Consider the following 18605-nt stretch of genomic DNA (forward strand, 5'->3'; position numbering starts at 1 on the left):
AGTTTGGAAATCCTATTCATTTCCAATTTGAGAACATGGTTGATTGTTTTGTTTCTATTTTGTATTTTATACTTTGGGAAGATCTGACCCGTCTTCCGATTTGCCTCTCTGCACTATCATGTCTAGGAGGTGAGGGATTGGTGTTTGTTTGACCTTCTTTGCGGACAGTTGAACAGATATCGTCACGAATGGAAGCTTTTGTACACATTTCTCCGACAGTCTACTATGATTTTCCGTCAACCTGCCCATCGATGGTGTTTCGTTGCTGTCTGACTGCTTCTTCGTACGCATTTGGTGTAATCCAACTTGCGACTGGAATTCAAGGACAAAAAGACTTCCATAAAGGAAACTACTCACAAGTTTACTGATAACTCTTCGACAACGTTATCTCGAATATCGTACCAACTGAAACATGAGGCGGCCTTTGTACAGCACATTCAGTTGAAGATCATCATAAACTAGGGATTCACTTGAGTCTCCCGTGAAAATTAAATTGATTTGCAAACGAGTTTAATCGTCGAAAAGACTTTCCTTCCTACTCTAGACGTGTATGTGCCCAGGTTCTCTGTTCGGCTACACAATTAAGCTCATCTATGATGTTTATTGACGCAGAAAACCAAGCAGAGCAACATTCATCCCCGGTTTGTTTACCCGTGTGGATTACGAGAACCTTTGATGTTGTGCTGTCGGTCTTCGATAACTGAGCCACTGACATGCTGGACTGTAAATAGTGCTAATTTACACTTTTAACTGGCTCGTCCAAAACTCAGGCTTTGTGCGGTTCTTTCGACTAACTGCGCCAACTGTACTGACCTCAGAACGAAACTTATTTGAAGAAAGACCACCCTCTGGGGAGTTCACAAGGAGGCTCGCCGACCTAACATGAATATCATTCTAACTATTACCATCTTTAATCTGCTCTAACCCATTTCACTGTGATTGTGCCTCTTGGGGGTTTAGGACAGTTCGTAGGGAGAATGAACCCGAAGGCCTAACTGGCCCACTCCTAATGCGGCTGCACACAGCAGGTGCCTTTTGAGCAACGCCAGAAATTTTTGTTTTAAAAGTATTTGACCCTACTGAATAATGCGCCAACGATCAACCGTTGGATGACTGGTTTGTGCAGTTTTAAGGTCGACCTGTTCTAATCCGCCTTTCCTCGGGAGAGGGCAGATTTGCTGCTACGATAGATATGTAGATGCTGGTCGCCTGGGAAACGCCTCACTGCTTCCACACTCTTGTCGCAGAAGACAGTGCGACTTCACCTCCAGACAGCCTCGTAATACGATCACTTGCAGTACGGGGACCAACTGTTCTTCGTCGGGCTGCTCACCGTTTGTACTCCTGATATGGTTGAACCTTCGGGAACAGCCACTATAGCCCGCAGGGCCATTGCAGTACTGAAGCTGGATCTTCAGGAAAAGGCCACAGTCATAGGTCAGGCACCGTACCTAGACCAGTCTGAAAAATCATAAGCGAGATATTCAACTGGGTTCCAGGCAAGTCTCCTGTCAAAACCAACTTGGTACGCAAATTAGCGTAATTCGCTATCTGCGGAGTAGTTTAATTAGAGAAAGAGAGCTACGGAAAGAAACTCAGCCAGCGGATATTTGGGGAAAAAAATTAATCCAGACGGAGGACACACCACCGTACTCGACCTCACAAACCTGTGTCCGATGAGGGAAGTCTCGTTGTTTTACCATGTGATGTCGAATACACAAAAGCACAGACACTCGCTGCCTACTAATATTAATGGTATTAGTCATAGTAATACTGGGTAGTCATACAGGAATAAAAACCATTGACAAGAAGACTACTGATACAATCTGTAAAACGATTCTGGAACTAACGTCCAACTTACCCATTTGCTAGAACAGCCTGTGATATTCATTTTTCTGAATTCGTTGTTGCCATGGCTGATGGTCTACTGGATGCTTATCTGTTATTTTATTCTTCCGATTGACGAAAGTGATTGGAGCGGCAACAGTAGCTACTCCTAACTTGAAGCTTATATACTGGTTCGAATTCCATTTTAGAATTTTAAGTGCTTCTGATTTCTAGTCCCGATAGAACAGCTTTACATTGCACCCCATTGAAGCACCGTGGGGCAGTGCTTCTTCGAAAATAGAGATCAACGACAATTTCTGCGACTAGAATACCGAAAAAAAACCTCACGAGCCAAAGCCCAGGAAGCAAGTTTCTACATCACCAACACTCACGTCAATCCACGAAAATGGTAATCACTGTATGCTTCGCTGGCTCCCTTTCTGAAGAATACCGCTCCTGGTGTACCGTGACTTACGTGAACTGGCTGGTGCTATTGGTGTGGTGCGTGAGGCTGGTGAGTGTGTATGTGCAGCTGTATATGGACGGCCGTCGGCTGTGTGTGATTGGGCATGTTAGCTCCAGGGCTCATATACACAAGATGAGAGACCGGTAGGTAGGTGGTATGGAAAACCGAAAGAAGCCTCATGAGCCGAAGCTCGATAAGCAAGGGCGTACAACACCAATACTTCCTTATAAATCAACCAAGATGTTGGGCACTACATCAGTACCCTGTACAGTGTTAACGCAATTCACGGCAGCCGCCGCTCGACACGTGCTTCTAAATCCGATTGACTCAATCACACAAAGCTAAATTTCTTCATCGACAAATACACTCCTTTGCAAATCAATTTGGTTTTCACGAGAGACAACTGAATCTCTCGTCGATGATATTCCCCAGTTATATGCTGCACAAAGGCTACCTCATTTTCTGGTTCTCACGGTATTCGAGACATTGTAGTATATTTTCAAAATGGAAACTACGAACAAGGTCAAAGAGTTTTCAGCAGCCTTGTGAGTAGTTTTCCTTATCTAAATATCTTAAGTTTTTCGCGCAGTGTTGTTACCCCATCCATTAGATTACAAGCCTGCTATTTTTTACTTGACAAAATGGAAAGAAGGAAAGATGTGTCATGCGAGTTTCTCACACCGTAATTTGTTACGAAGGATTTTTAAATTCCTATTTTGGACTCTTTCCTACTGGCTCGTTGAGGAGCATTCCAAATCTAATGCGAATCGATATCCTACCTGATGAGCCCCAAGACGGGCGAAACCGGTCGTGGGCTGTCGAAGTGTTTTTAAGCAACCTTGTGAGTAGCTTCCTTTATGAGAATTGATATCTATTAACGTAGGCTGGCTGTGAACGAACATAATATTTCTCGGTTGGGATTTCCGGAATTGAGCTTATGAAAGCATGAACGGTTTTCGCAGCATTCGGAATCGAATGGTAGACGCATGTTATCAGTCAAACGCGCCCCATAGAATTGCGTTTGCTGTACCATCCATGGGAGCCGTATGCCAGCGTTGATTTAATTGTCGCTTAAACTTGGTCGAGAGCTTACTAACACTTACATTGTTCAACTTTGAAATTTTCCGATTTAGTCGAAATTCTTGAAGGTGAGACTGTGTTCTCTAATGGATTGCACTAAGTACGAACCTCCAGGACAAAATACAGAATGTATACAGTTTTCTTTACCATGACAGTATTGAATAAAGGTGTCTTCGGACCATTCGTTTGACACTTGCAGTTTTTCTAATGTGATGCTGCGAATTCTCATAAGTTCGTATTTTTCCATACAATGACCACTGTCACATCTTTGGGTACATTCCGCCTCAATTTTCTTGGTACATTCCAACTCGGTTCTCACGTACTCATTCGGATCGATGTTTTGACGGAATTGAGACGTTATTTCGATTCTCCACACTGACTTATTCTGTAGCACGCAAATCGATGTGTAAGTTCCTCGCGATACCTTAAATGGTAGTTAGTGATCGAACACAGATACTTCGTTCTGTTATCCCATCTGAGCCAGCTATCTACTCTGTTATTCATAAATCTTTTTACATTGTATGAAAACAGGAACATTGAGCACTTCCTTCTTGCTTTCAATTTGGTCCTTTCCAAATGATTAGGACGTGCTTGCTAGTATCTTTTTTTCAATACGAATACTACTGACGCAAAGCTCAGACCCCTTGATAGCGATACCTCTTGTCATTTCGTTCGGCTTTATTGAAACTTTATGGTATCGTCCTAAGCTGACGAGATTCATTACCCCTAATTCATAACTTAGTATTCTCTATCGGCGCGTCAGCTCTCTGTTCAGCGTTTTTCTTCTTCATAAATGTGTGCGGTTCTGTCGGATACCTTTGGTGTGTAGTCTTTCTTTCTTCGAGCTTTTTGCTTTACAAATTCTGGCTGTCCAATGATTGAAGTTTGTATCTCGATTATCAGTACTACAAGTGAATGTTCACTATTCGCCTACGCCTATGAAGATAACATGCTCAGTAATGCTTTCGGTAATCCGAATGACCGTGTTTCTCATGAAGTCGAACACAGTGACGGTGAGAAGTTACCGGTGCTTTGTGAATTTATGTGAATAAAATCCGTTGAACTGTGCAATAGTCTGTTTGGACAAACTATTCATCCAGGCCTTTTTCGCATCAATTTAACTTAAACCCACCATCAACCTATTGAGTTTTGCTTGTACTCCCACTTTTCGTATGAAAAATTTCACAATTAAACGAGCTGTGAATGTCATCAATTCGAACACTTTGGTTCGCCGTTTTTAGGTGTATCCGAACCCACCGAAGGTGAGGTGTATTTGATAAAAACACAAAAGAGTTGGACAACTCAGGGCGTCCGTAAATTTGAATTGATTTCAACTTAGAACTCTGCTGTAAATGAACCATATGATTTACACGGTATACCGTTCAGCTGTAGCACATTTTCGGTGCCTAGCTGCCATGCCACCCGAAGGAAGCACGAGGGCTGGGATACTGCCAGGTTGCCCAAGCCTAGACAGGGGAAGTCGGGAGGCACAGGTCGGGTTCAAACCATGGACCTTCCGGTCAGTAAATTCGCGCTCCAACCACTTGGGCCATCTCGCCCCCGGTATTCCATGTCTTCTACGAAAGTCATCAGGACCATCAAGACCCTTGTAGACCCTACTGTAAGTAGGGTGATTTGACAAATCGGTTTTCAGTCATACTTGCCAGTTTCCTTCGTGCCTATTCCATTCGACCGGATCTAGGACATGTGAGTTGGTTTGCGGGATAGAAGGTTGACTTTGATGGAAGAGCTGGCCCTTTCGAGTTGCTCTGTATGCTGTACGACCGTCTGTTCCGTAGGATGATTTTCATTCAGCGAAGTACAACCTCAGTCTTTTTATGAACCTGGTATCTCCTCTTCTTACTGACAGTACGACTAAATAATGTATGTTAAACAATTCCATCTTTCTTTGCACGGTTGTTCCGATTTCCACCGTGTGAGAAAGTAAAGTGATTCAGCCTCATTGAACACTATCGTGTTCCGTGGGGTTTCCTGCGTAACATACATCACGTGCTGGGCAACTGCCGGCCTCGCGGAGCTGTTCAGCATGATAGTGTGTTGAGGGGAAGCATCCTACAGGAGATCAGTTAACAAAAATTACAGCCAAACATGGGGGAACACCACAGCACCTTTGATAGCGGTCTTTTTCCCAGATGGAAACATTGGACCATGACTTACAAATGGTTAGAAATGGCGAAAGTATGATCCAGGCACGCCGTGCGTAGCTATCAGCACCATCCAACAACAAATACTGAACCCTTTCCGCGACTAATGTCTACAGTAAACTGATGTAAATGATCACAGCTGTTTTCCATCCACACGCTTCTCCCGTCGTTGACTTGAAAACCAGCCGAAGCGATCTTACACAGGGTTTAGTTGTTGTTGTGCACTGCACTTCATGATTGTTCGATTGTCTTTCCCCTTATGACTTTTTATCCTACTGCCTTTGGGTGTCACTGCATTTCCCGACAACATCACAAAAGTCCCGTCAGGTCACTTACTTACTTACTTATACAGATAAATCAAGCTTTGGAACAGTACCTTCAGAAAATGAACGAAAAGTCCATATGAATGTCGAGCACATAAAAATATCCCTTTGTACTTTACAGATATGGTTCAGACTCCTAAAAGTGAGGTCCTCCACGTCTTCGTGTATTTTCATGATGAACTACTTCAATCATGTGAATATCTGGGATAATTCATTCAAATAAACTTACTTCTTTAGGGCCAGTTTTTACCAACCAAGCTAGCAGCTATGCTTCCGTAATTCTGAACATGCTGGTCATCTAGAGGAAATGTTTTACTGCCTCCACACTCCTATCACAAAGGACAGTATGGCTTCAACTCCAGTCCACCACCGATCGCGGTTATTCGTAGCACGAGCGTGTGTTTTGGTTCGCTGTCTGTCATCAGACTGCTCCAGTTCTCTCAGTATGACACCTTGAGGAATTGAGTTTCAGCCAGTGTAACCTACCGGATCAATGTGCTACCACGTTAGGGTGGTAGCTTTCGGTCGGGGGACGCGCCCGGTCCCATATGCAAATTGAGCGATCTGTTTCGTCGTGAAACTTTTTATCCCGGCCCTTAGCAACTTTCACTTTGGACCAGCGTAGAGAGTTTGTAGTAACCTTCTAGTTAGCCCGGTTCCCAACACACACTAGAAGATTCTCTATCAGCACTTTCGGCCAACCGGATTTCCATCGTACTGCCTATTGCCGATATCTGCCAACGTGCATAATTTTTATTCGCACGACCGATAACGAGAATTTGCGTGATGTCTTTCAGTTGACCTAGGTGATTTACTGAGGGCACAACTCATCAGCCAGTACTGATCATGGTCGAGAACACTGCCGCTGCGACCTTTGGTCATCACTGGTTGAGTCTAAGATCATCATGTACGCCGAGGATAGCTCACGTGTAGTCGATTTGAATAGTGAGTTGACCCTAATCATGTTCCACATTCTGTGAGCACGCTCCATGATTTTACACGCACCATATAAAAATCAAACGTAATTTACAGCGTCCCGTGCGCTATACGTTCATTCGTCATAGGTAGGTCATGACGTTTGTTCACACTATCACTACTTACGGGGACATCTGACACGTTCTCATCCGTTTAGTTTATCTGTTTTCCCCTACCTCACGCAACTTGTGAATCATTTGGACTAACACTGCTAAAATTCAATCTTTAATGTTTCGCTGGTGTTCGTAAAACGTGTTTTATTTCAGTGTGGCCTGGTGTGTGGACACTATTCGTTGGGGCGCTCACTTGCGCTCACGTTCAGGCTTTGGATCACTGTAAAGCGAACAGAGAGGCATTCACTCAACCTCAAGTATCTGTACCTTCTGCAATCAAAATGAAACTTTCGGTTTTTCATATCGAACAGCGCTAGTGGCTTCTTTTAAAACCCTTTAAAACTGGTATTCTTTGTGATTGCTTGAATGAAATTCGCGCAATACGTCGGTCACGCTAAGGTTATTTCTCTGAACAGTGATCACGACAACCTAATAAGATGTTTCCGGAAATGAGTGAGCCCAAGTAGCTTCTAGTTGTCCTGTACCCTTTCTTGTTGTGATTTTTCATCAACGTTCAGTAGAAACCACCCACTCTGCGTTTTACAACAATTCCACTCGTAGCGGATTATCTTAAAAGTGGTTTTCCACTTGCGAGGAGAGAAATGCCATGTATTGTTGGTTATTAGCTGTCTTTTTCAATATCGCCAGGCATTCACACTGAACCTCTCCGTGGATTATCAGTTTCCTTGAATGAGGAATATCGTGGCTTGTTCAACATATGTGTCGAATCGGGACGTACAAATATATATATATATATATATATATAGTACTTATTTTTATGTATATATATTGCTTGTATCGTCAAAAGGTACCTCCTAGTTTGATTGACCGACTGACTAGCTTTTCCGAGAGTTTCACTGGAAGTGATCGTTTTTCGTGCTGAAGTGTAAATCATATCCGGTAGTATACCTTGATTTGCAGTGCGACGCTCGACCTGTAAGTCTACACCTTCCAGCTTCCGTTTTACTAAGTCAGCACAGATCTCATGATATGAATGCATACCGCAGATAACCCATCCTTCGCCTGAGGGTCAGTCATTCACTTCCTTATTTGGATGTTTGACCTCCGTTCGAGAATATCGAAGTGTTACCCTCGATGAAACAGCTTCACAGTTCTTCTGATTGACTTCGCCTACACCATTTAACATCGAACTTCCGTTTATGTTGATCTAGTTTATCTCATCGGGAACTCGATGCGTTCCTCTCACGTTGGGTCTTCTCCATCTAATTGGGCTAATCAACTTATTCAGGTTAACAAAACGCCCACTGTTTCCTTACCGGGGTTGATATGACTCTAACAGAAAAAGTGGGCAGTTTTTCTGCTTGCTGATGTTCGAAGGAATACATGTGTCATACTAGCTCCTCACTCTACACCTTTTTGGGACAACGTTTAGTGTCCTTCATCCTTCTGAATAGTTGACAAGTACATTTAGTGCCCTACAGAAGTCCGTAAACTTGGGCATAATGCCAGCCAATACGGTTTCCGGAGGTAAGCCGGCCAGTAATTGAACTGTTCTGGTTGACGCATGTTCCCACTTCTCAGGATCGGTGTTGTTGTATCACACACGATACATGTGTTTGTCTCATGTTGGTAACAAGGTGCTCAAAGTTGTCTCGGAACAATCCATCGAAAACCGCTTATCTTAAACGCGGACCTTTTGGTCAGTATCGGGAGGTCGTGTACCAACTTTTACTCACCTAGAATTATATGATATATCTACCCTAGAATTCTGTTGTCATATTTGGAATGGGAATTACTCTTCCTACCTTTGGTTACCGGTTCTTACCTGCTTAACCCGTTCTTTATTCTCACACTGCGGTTCTCACAATTCACTCCATAAAAAATAACTCTTTTTATGTATGTCTTGATCTACACTCAGTAGTGTAAGACCTAATGCGGCGCAGGACTGTTCTCCTCTGTTCCTTCTCCAGAATCTTCAGGCTCTGGAACATTACTCCTCGGTTTCCAATCTTCCAATCTTCAAGTTAACGTTTAACTGTAGACTTGTTTGTGTACCTTTTCTTTGTGTTCCAGATGTCTCGATGTCCTCTGATGGTACTGTTTGTTCCCTTATCATCATCTTTGCACGAAGTCCGGGTGTATTGTTTCTCCCATCTCCCGTAGTGAAAGCAATGAGATTAATAGACTTATTGTAGTTAGTATAACCCTGAACGGACAGTGAAGATAGTCAGCAACTGGATACTATGAGCATAGCCGCGCAGCACCAATTAGCAAGGTGTAATTTTGTTTTTGGCTCTAGTCTGATCTGCATGTGCACACTCATCGCCCTATTAATTTTACAGGTTATAACATTACATATAAATATGATTGTATTGACCATGGGAGGAATTGCGGGAGACGTATACTGGTCAATGTACTTTCTATGAGTAACAGTTGAAGCAGAATATCATCAACGAGAGACTCAGTTGAGTCTTTCGTTACCACCAAATTGACTTACAAATGATAACGCATTTCGTCAGCATCAGATGTTGGAAAGAGTTGTTTGACACAGCAAGGTGATTCAATATTTCTTCTGGTCTTACACTAGCTTCTACGCCTCTGCGATACAAAACCGGTTTTTTTACTTCCTAGTGTGATATTTATTCGTTTGTGTGCGCGTATGTCCCCCTAAAGTGGGTTGCTGTTACGGTGGTTTTATATCTGGTGGACGTTTCCAAAGCAGAGAATTTACAACCTAGCCTGTTTTGCAATGCATTATTTGGTAGCCTATACTTAAAAAGGAACAGTTTTTCTGTGATCACACGTTACCCACTCACTTGACGGTATCAGACTGATAATTTCACCAGACCAGTGTTTGTGGAAATAGTTTCGTAACCCTTTTGTCATTATCAGATTCCCAAACTACACATTATTTTTAGGTACTCGATTGGTGATCTTGAAATGGTGCGAGCAATTTTAAAGTTACCGTGCTCGTGTCTGGTAGGATGCTACATCACCCATGGAACTAAGCCGCACTGCGGATTAACGTAGAAAATTTATGAAAACAGTTTAATTAAAACGGGCGTGCGGAAGTCAAAAGTAGCACTCTTGAAGAGCCGGATGATATAGGTCAGTGAGTCACTTTGTTGTCAGCCCGATCAGTCCTGGTGCATCTCTCGATACGCGATTCCGAAATATGCTAGGATACTTTTTATCCTCGGTATGGAACCAGGTAGACGTTGAAGAACAGTTCTTTCTCCTACTAGGGGTACTTGTGCCTCTAGTTTTTCTTTAAAAAGGAGGGTTAATACCAAAATGCTCCAATTGGCTTTGATTGCTGTATTTATCGGAAGTTGGCATTGTGGGCGTGTTCATCAGACAGTGCACATTCTTGCTGAGGAACAAAGCTACCGTCGGAGTTAGCAGACACCCAAATTGTGAGCCAGGTTAACAGCTGACGTATCAATCAGTATGTTCAATGCAAATCTAAACCGATAAGAATTCTTACAGTCGTTTTCGCTTCCAGCGATCGTAAACCACCGTAAGATAATGGAAGCACCGTCATAGAAACCGACCTAATTAGGGCTACTGAGAACAGTTCGGCAGCCCACTAGCGGTTTCTTCCCGTCTCTGGGCGTATTAGGTGGGCGTAGTCCTCGAGTTTATATCAACCTGATTTCCTGTTCAAACACCGAATAGTAAGTAAGTGGAGTTGTACACTCGTTTGGTGTCAATGGTAGGCCCAACTGAATATCAGCAGGATCTTCCGTATATAATAATCGCCAACTAAAAGTGCGGTCACAGTTATGAAGGAGATTATTGGAAAAGAGATTCAGCTTTCTTCTGGTCGAGTCTCCTGTTAACATCAAATGAGTTTACAATGGGCTTCCCAAAATATAAGTTTCCGTGCAGGATCTCTCCCCAAATTCGACACTACTCAACAGGATGCATACTACGCCAAAACTGTTTGGTTACATTGGTGCTGAATTTGCTACGGATACCAACATATTTAGTTCGTGTTAAGTGTTCGCGTGCGTCCGTTGCGGTAGTTACATTCTGTTGGGTGTGTTCTATGCAATTAAACATCATTCCGGACTACTCCCTTCATATCCGCTTCGTTACAGACTAGGAAGCTGTTAGCATACTTATTGAAGCTCTTACTTCATCAACACAGCGGATGAGACCTTATTCCACTAAGGCGTGACCCATCGGATGGTTCTTTGTATTCCTGAAATCCTACAAAATCCTAGTTTCGTTACCCTACGGTCTGCCTGTTATTTGCTCACTCCATATATTCTTTACTGTCCCACTGTACATGGTGGTTATAGTCCGTAAATCGGTTGGTAAGTCCCAGTCTCAGTTTTCCGCATCATTGGCGCGTCGGTCGTCAAGTTCACAACATTACTTTGCATCACATATGTAGCCTATCTGTAGTGGGATTTGGTGGTGGGGAGAACGGATGTTTCTTGTGAGGCCAACTTACGTTCGAAAACTGGCACTCGGTATACAAGGTTTATTGAAATACACTGTTCGACTTAGTTTCTAAGTTTCATTTCTAAACGCTGAACTGTGGTTGTATTGTCGATCGTTGAATAATTGAGTGGCTTCCTCGTAGTTTGGAGAACCATTTTCAATCAGGTTTTTCCTCGGGGTGTACGGGAATCGTCTTCACTTGCATTTGGTTTCGACTTCTAATAGGTTCGTTTTCTTGATCCTCTTATCATCTATTCTTCCTCTGCTGTTACACGCCAACAGAACCCGGCGAAAGTGGCTGATGCGGTCGGTTGTGATTAGTCGCTCCTTCACGCAAGAAAATGTATTCTATAACGTAGTGGGAGAAACAACATAAACGGGCCTTGTAAGAAAGGTCGTTATACGACATTTTCGTAAAGTCTCCGCTCGCTGTTGCCACCATAAGGGAGTGCGTTAGCAACTTAGAATGTGTAGGAGGGAATAGTCTGGCTCAGCTAAAGCTGTCACTTCAGATGAACACTTACTGTAGTCCAGTTTCACCGCACATTTTTTCTTTGGCACCAACGTCTATCCAAATGACTGTTGAAGCTTGTGCGAATATTTTATCGAAAACTTATCAACTGTTAGGCACCAGTAAGACGAATCACAAATCTTTCGTTTCAAGTGACTGTCCCATTAATTCTATGCTATTCCTGTGGAATTTAGATGTACGCCCCAAAATGCACAGAAGCTGCTCAACTCCTCGTGTGCACACGATTGTGGTCAACATGTGTGTGAAGGCTCGAACCAATGTGCTGTAATTGACCCCTTTTCTGAAGGTCGCCTGCTATCTTTCGGGCATGCTTCTGAGCAGCGTACTTTGGGGTCATGGCAAATTGTGTATAATTTATGTTTTAATCGATCGACCCACTCGTCACTGTGTGCTTTCTCAGCATGCCTTGTGGCAGCAAAATATTTAACTAATTCATTGTAACGAAACCAGTTAGCTACCACTTGTGAACGCCTGTGTCCTCTTAACTACGTTACGAAGGGATAACTCCTGAGGTTTAATAGAATAGTTTGCAAACTGTCCATTAAGATCACTCAGTATTCTGGATTATCTCCGCTGCTGTTCAGCTTAGAACCTTTTCAATATACAGTACTGCAGATAGTTGGATTTGTCGTGCACAGAACTTCCAATTCACTGCGTCTTATGCTGAAATGGCGTAAGACCTATTAGGACTGAGTGTGAAAGTTAACATTCCGGGTATGCTGCATCACCCAAAAGAAATGTTTTGCACATTCCATGCCATGATGTACGGACGTTTTGTCCCCAAATCACACCATGACTCCTACCATAAGTCTCACAGGACTATGTCAGCTGTATATAAGTATTTCCGTTATGTCCCGCATTTTTCGTGTGTTTGTGCAGGACAACCTGATACGTTGGAGTGCAACAAGCACTATAGATCGAGGTCGTCTTCGTTCGTCTTCGTTCGCCCCTGATTTCTCCAACCGATCCAACCGCTCTGTGTTTATGCACCAGAGAAGTAGAAACCCAAACCATAGATCTTCCCGTGATTTGGGCTACTGTGAATTCCTTTTTCCCATCCCATATCAGTAACAGAGCAAGCAGTTTTTCTCACTATTTGGTCCAAATTTCTTGATTCTTAGTCGCATAAGATTTTCCCCTCTGCTTACTCGGCTCTGTGCATCCGTTTCAATATAGTCAGCCTAACAGGCTTCCCTACGTTTATGCGTTCCGTACACGATGGACCTTATAGCGCATGCTAGACGCGCCTGATGCTCAAAGGCAAATCTAATACGCATACGCTTCGTGTACACGGTACTTGCTCATCTTGACAGCATTATTCATTAATGTGTGCACTGCTTCTTTGCTTATTTTGTTGGATACTTGGGTGTCCTGTATGTTGAGTGCTGTTCAAGGGTGGTTGTGGATAAAGCGGCTGTGATAACGTTTCGGCCCACCGAGCATGCAGTGTGGTGATGTAATTTTGTGGATAATAAATCTCGAATACTCATGAGCCTAATGTACAGGTGTTGTTCTTGGGAAATCGGGGTCGGAGGAAATGAGGGTAGCTTCGGTCCCATCTCGAATGTTGTGTAGCCATTGACTCTCTTTCTGTCTGCGTACCAATTGACGCGTATCGATTTTTATGTTCCCTTATTCTACGAACCTTCTGTTGTCATTCAACAGTACTTAGCGGAATTGCTACCCAATGGTTAGCTGGATTTGGTTCACGCGCCCTCTTATGGAAAGTGCACATTTTTGGGATTGTTGAAGTGCATACAGTCTAAGTGCGCTCAACCTTTTTTGATGATCCATCCATGCAGAAGCCCAGCTCAGATGTCTGATTCACTTTAGAGCGTAAAACAGTTACGGGTTGGGTACGCATCTTTCCACGTATGGTGCGTGTCTTTTGTACTTTTCTATTCGTTCCTACTAGTCGGTTTCGGACATTCACAGTTGGGTAAAAGAACTTGGTTTTATTCAATGAACCCTAAAGTTGCGCGACCTTGATTCACTGTTTACTACTGCCCGATCTCTTGTATCGAATCAGACTGCATTCGAATTTCCCAATGTTTCTCGTTACTCTAGAGCAGAGTGAAAACTCCAAAGGTGAGACTTCTACACCAGGTTTACTTTGATGGGGAATAAATACACTGGGCTGTCGCTTTATTCGGTATGTGTGTCTGTGAAGAATACTGGGCATGATGGAAAAACTGGACACTTGACCTCCTATATCGGGTTGGGTTCGAAGGTTACTTGTAAATCGGCTTACCATCAACGAACCAGTCTTCTGTCCAGTAGGACTGCTCGGCGAAACCACTCTTTTAACGGAAAATCTCGGTGAGTGAGAGTGTACTGAACACGATACAGTCGTGATTTCGTCCGGCCTAGTCATGGTAAGTTTTTAGCGGACAAATCAACCATCACCTATGCAGTCTGATCCGTCTGTAGCAGACTCAATCCATGTTTTGTTCTCAATATGTTTTTAATGACAGCTATTTTGAATACATACTCATTGTTCTGGCTGTTTGTGTCACACGTTAGACGGCTCTGGCTTTAAGGTGCACAAGACCAGAGAAACAGTACTGGTTCTCTTGCTAGTGGGACTTACCTTATCTATTCGGATTACAGTTACCATAGGTTCCAGTATCGACCCTTTTTGTAAACCGACTGTCCTGCTATCTGTGATTATTGGGAATCGTTCAACTACTCACTCATCAGTATAATTTTGCAGCAAGGAAATCGATCTGTAAGTCTCCAATACGTGTTTGATTCGCTGTGTCAGCGCTCTTCGTTGCATGAGCGCAAACTACCTACCCATCCATTGTTGGGCTGCAAGTGAACATTGAAAACAAGGAAGGTGGTAGTATATAAATCCCAGCTTGGAACTAGCTGGATTGGCATCTGCAAACAGTTTAGCAAGGAGTGGCTTCAATCGGTGTGATAGGTATTTTTGTCCCGTTCGGTGTTCTAGGAACACCTGGAACGCGATTTCCGTACACACAATACATACTAGACTCCAATGCTTCCGTGGTCTAGTTTTCTTAGTCATATTTCTCACATTTTCCTGCTTCCAACGGAAAATGCCTCCTTTTTTGAGAGAGGTCACTTTTACCCATGATCTCTCGAGAGCGTATTCTAGTTGTAAACTTCTGCCCTGGCGAAGGAGTTCGGTTTTCGTCAATCTTCCCAGGTGATCTGTATTACTCCGTGGGGGGCTATAACTGTAACCGAAAGCAAATTTCAGGAAACAATTTGGGCAGTTCGGCAACTCTTATGGCTAACGTTTTTAATCCTCCCTCAGGAATAGGGCGACCATTGTCATTTTGTGTTCCTCAATAGTAGGTTTTCTTCCACTGAAACCTGTCTTCTGTCTTCCCAGTCTGGGAAGGACCGTCTGTCTAACTAGCTGTTAATTCCGATCAGGCACTGTGTTAGCCAATACATTAGCCAGTAGATTATTATCCTATCTGATCATGGGCCTTCATACAAGGTACACTAATTGACTTAGTATCAACACGGTTGTGGTTGGCTTTATGCGAACCGATACATACTCTCCATTTGTGCCTTAGGCCACCGAGTTCTGCCTGGAGATGTGTATCAGAAACATTCGAAAACAAAAGAAGCTGCTAATACCTGACTAGTATGTGTGCTTTAGCCATCTCTCTGTGCTTTTCCCGTCCAGGAAAACAGTTTCGTGAACGAATCGCCGACGAGACTGACCCGAATTTGATCTTCACCTGAGGGTCTGCTTTTGGAGCCACTTTACTGTTTATCAGTACCTCTTCTCCCAATCAGGGGTCATCAAATTTAGACTATGGATTGCTAATTGCGTGGATATCTCGTTATGTTGTCAATGCTCTGATGGAAGGTGATAAGCTCGAGTTATAAAGGAAAATGTCCCCTGACATTGTCAACTGAATTCAAAGCCCGATGCCTGAAACACAAAATTTGTTTTGAACCTACAAATTCACTCCAGAAAATGCGAAATTTTCGCTTGGCCGATAGAAAAACAAGTTCAGTCGACTAATGATTTACAATTGGTATTTGCTAGGTGGGTGTGACCTGAAGCATTCGATTAGATGAATCTTTTGTTTTCAGGTAGAAGTTGGGGTGCTATTTATAGTGGTCCAAGCTTGGGCAGGGAGAACTACTGATGCAAATAGACTGAATGGGAGGATTATGGGCAAAGATTTGAATATGTCATGGGATGTTTTCCGGACTTATGACGTCATAACAAGCTTGCATATTACGGAAAAAGGTGGCTAGTTGCATCATTCAAACGAACGAAGATGAAGCGAAGCTTAGCATCATCATAATCATCACTGACAGCAACATCAGATAAGAACACTGGTGCTTCATTTCCGTACAACATTTCCTGCACTCCCTCACTGTTGCGACTCCTGAAAACGAGCAATTTCCCGACCCGATCCCAGTTATACGTATGATGCTCAGTACTCATGAGTATCTGTTACCGTACTATGAAACTTCATCAAACAAGAGATATTATAATACTCGTTATTATTTAGGGCTCCTATGCGGAACACAAGAATCCCCCCTCTGACGTAAAGTTACTTACTCTTCACGTACACCGGTAATCTACCTTAAACATTTTCGGGCAGAGTATGCAAAACCGTTTGGTGGGTAGATGCAAACTGCTGATTATAGAGAGAAAACTTTATAATTGATTGCCAAGAATTGCTTCTAGTAACTTAACACTTCATACCATTTTGATGTAGTTGAACCTCAAAAAGGTGAGACTGTAATGTGAACAAATACCACTGTTTACTAAACGTTAACATGTGACTTTACGCGTCCAACTCATACAAACTGTTCACGTCAATGACGTAAAAACATTTCTACTGAAATCCTCAACTATTAACAAGTGATTGAAAGTTGTCTGCCAGAATGAAAGTAGACTGGGACAATCTGACATCTCATTCATGATTAGGAACGACCAAGAGGCCTTGGATGCAGCGTACATACCAATCAAGTTGTAGGCGTTCGAAAATACCATATCAGCGAATCGGTATTTAGCAGACCATAAGCCTATTGATGTTGGTCCCTGCTGATTCGTTCCATAGCTCGAAAATCTGTCTGTAAGTCTATAAACACCATCCTTATTGTCTTTTCTTGGCCCCATTGATAGCCCCATTCTGAACTATAGATTAAGGCGACCGTTTGCCACAACCTTGCTTTTCGTTATCTGGATGAAGTACATGTAAGCACGAACAGTGGACACTTAACCTTCATTTCTACCTTGATCGTCTCATTTTTTTCGGTTAGTGGTCAATGCGTGCATCTTCCTCGGCGCATTCATGGGAATAGTCTTTTCAGGATTTCTCAATACGCTGTATGTCTTTGAAATCCACAACCAGAATTCACCATATGCGACACACTTGCCCCGAATTATGCGCCGGTAATGGAAATTTACCGGTCCTGTTCAAACTCAGGGCTCCAACTCAAAAAATGATGTGCGATGCAACGCGCCAGAGAAAACCGCTGATTTCACTGTTACTCATGGGCAATTGATTCAACTCATTAGGGAGCTGCCAGGGGGAAGCGTTGTCGGCCGTTCTCAAAATCACCCTGTTCTGTTGTAGTATCTACCCAGCAGCGGAATCTGTGACAAACTCAATCTTTCACTACCGTTGTCATACCGTAAACCAGTTGCCTTAGCTACCGACCACCGTGTTGTTCCGCCTAACTTGACCTTACGTTGTTATATTCTAAAGGGCTTAATCGATTTTATTGCCGCATGCACTTGTTTCCCTTCGCACATGTGTCTGTTGTCTTTAGTGTTCTGGCTTCGTTTACCACCGACGAACTGTCCTGATAGGTTCGAATGCTTTCAGTTCATGTCTGTGGAGCTCTTCTCGATTGTTTATAGTATGTCCACAGATGATTTGATCTCCTAAAACGGTGCCAGCAGCAGTACACCGCCATCACAGCTTATCTCAAACGCAACCAAACGATAAGGCACGATTTCGTGAGAACGGTTCGATCCCACCCCAAGCCAATAGTGTAACGGATTCGACCTAAATTCCGTCTCATGGTTTCTTCCAATCTTCATTCATGTCCCGATACTCAAAGAATGCATGTCGAGTGCAGGTTGTACTAGTCTCTCTGCTGTTCCTCGTGTTTCAGATGGTGAAACATCTAAAGGTGAGGGATTACTAGAGTTGCGTGGTATGTTGTTGTTGGTACTTATGAATTGACCTCCAAAACGCATATTTCGGCCATTGGCATTCTCCCGGGCGTAGGGTTTTCGTGATTCGGCATATTATTCATGCATTCTCGCCAAATGTTAGGTGGCTGTATTTCTGCCTTGTACTCGGAACGAAGCATATCATATATGGAAAGTAGCTGGTATTCTGTCCACAGGTAATCTAGTAAGCTGTCTGTGATAGGTTTCTTACAAGTTGGCATTCCAGGGTCGTGGGATTCATTTCAGCTCTTACCTTTCGGTTTCAGCTTCCGATTTATGAACTCACTTTTCGTCAGTTCTTCGGTCTGCACAGTTTAGTTCATTGAGCTAGTGAGAAGCAAACCGTTTGAAAGATCTGGGATTATGGTGAATTTCGCATCAACCATCTGTTTTATCGTTTCATTGGAATCCCGTCACGAAGAGACTGGACCTTACCGTGGTGTGACGGTTTGCGCACCTCAGCGATCCATTGAGCTATACTGGAGAGTGTCCCGCGACACTCACAGAGTCTCTCACACCAGGTT

The 18605-nt window shown here is 43.2% G+C and overlaps 1 protein-coding gene across 1 annotated transcript in view; it reads right to left on the reverse strand.

The window, feature by feature from the left end:
• Window positions 1–66: 66 nt before the first annotated feature.
• The window catches only part of T265_10791 (hypothetical protein), a gene marked incomplete at both ends in the record, with an annotated part of 20820 nt that continues 2281 nt past the window's right edge, over window positions 67–18605 (reverse strand). The window contains one exon of the mRNA XM_009177261.1: window positions 67–312. Within this exon, the coding sequence (XP_009175525.1) occupies window positions 67–312 (246 nt within the window). The remainder of the gene's footprint in view (window positions 313–18605) is intronic.

The sequence above is a fragment of the Opisthorchis viverrini genome, assembly GCF_000715545.1.
Source record: "Opisthorchis viverrini unplaced genomic scaffold opera_v5_407, whole genome shotgun sequence".
Taxonomy (NCBI): domain Eukaryota; kingdom Metazoa; phylum Platyhelminthes; class Trematoda; order Opisthorchiida; family Opisthorchiidae; genus Opisthorchis; species Opisthorchis viverrini.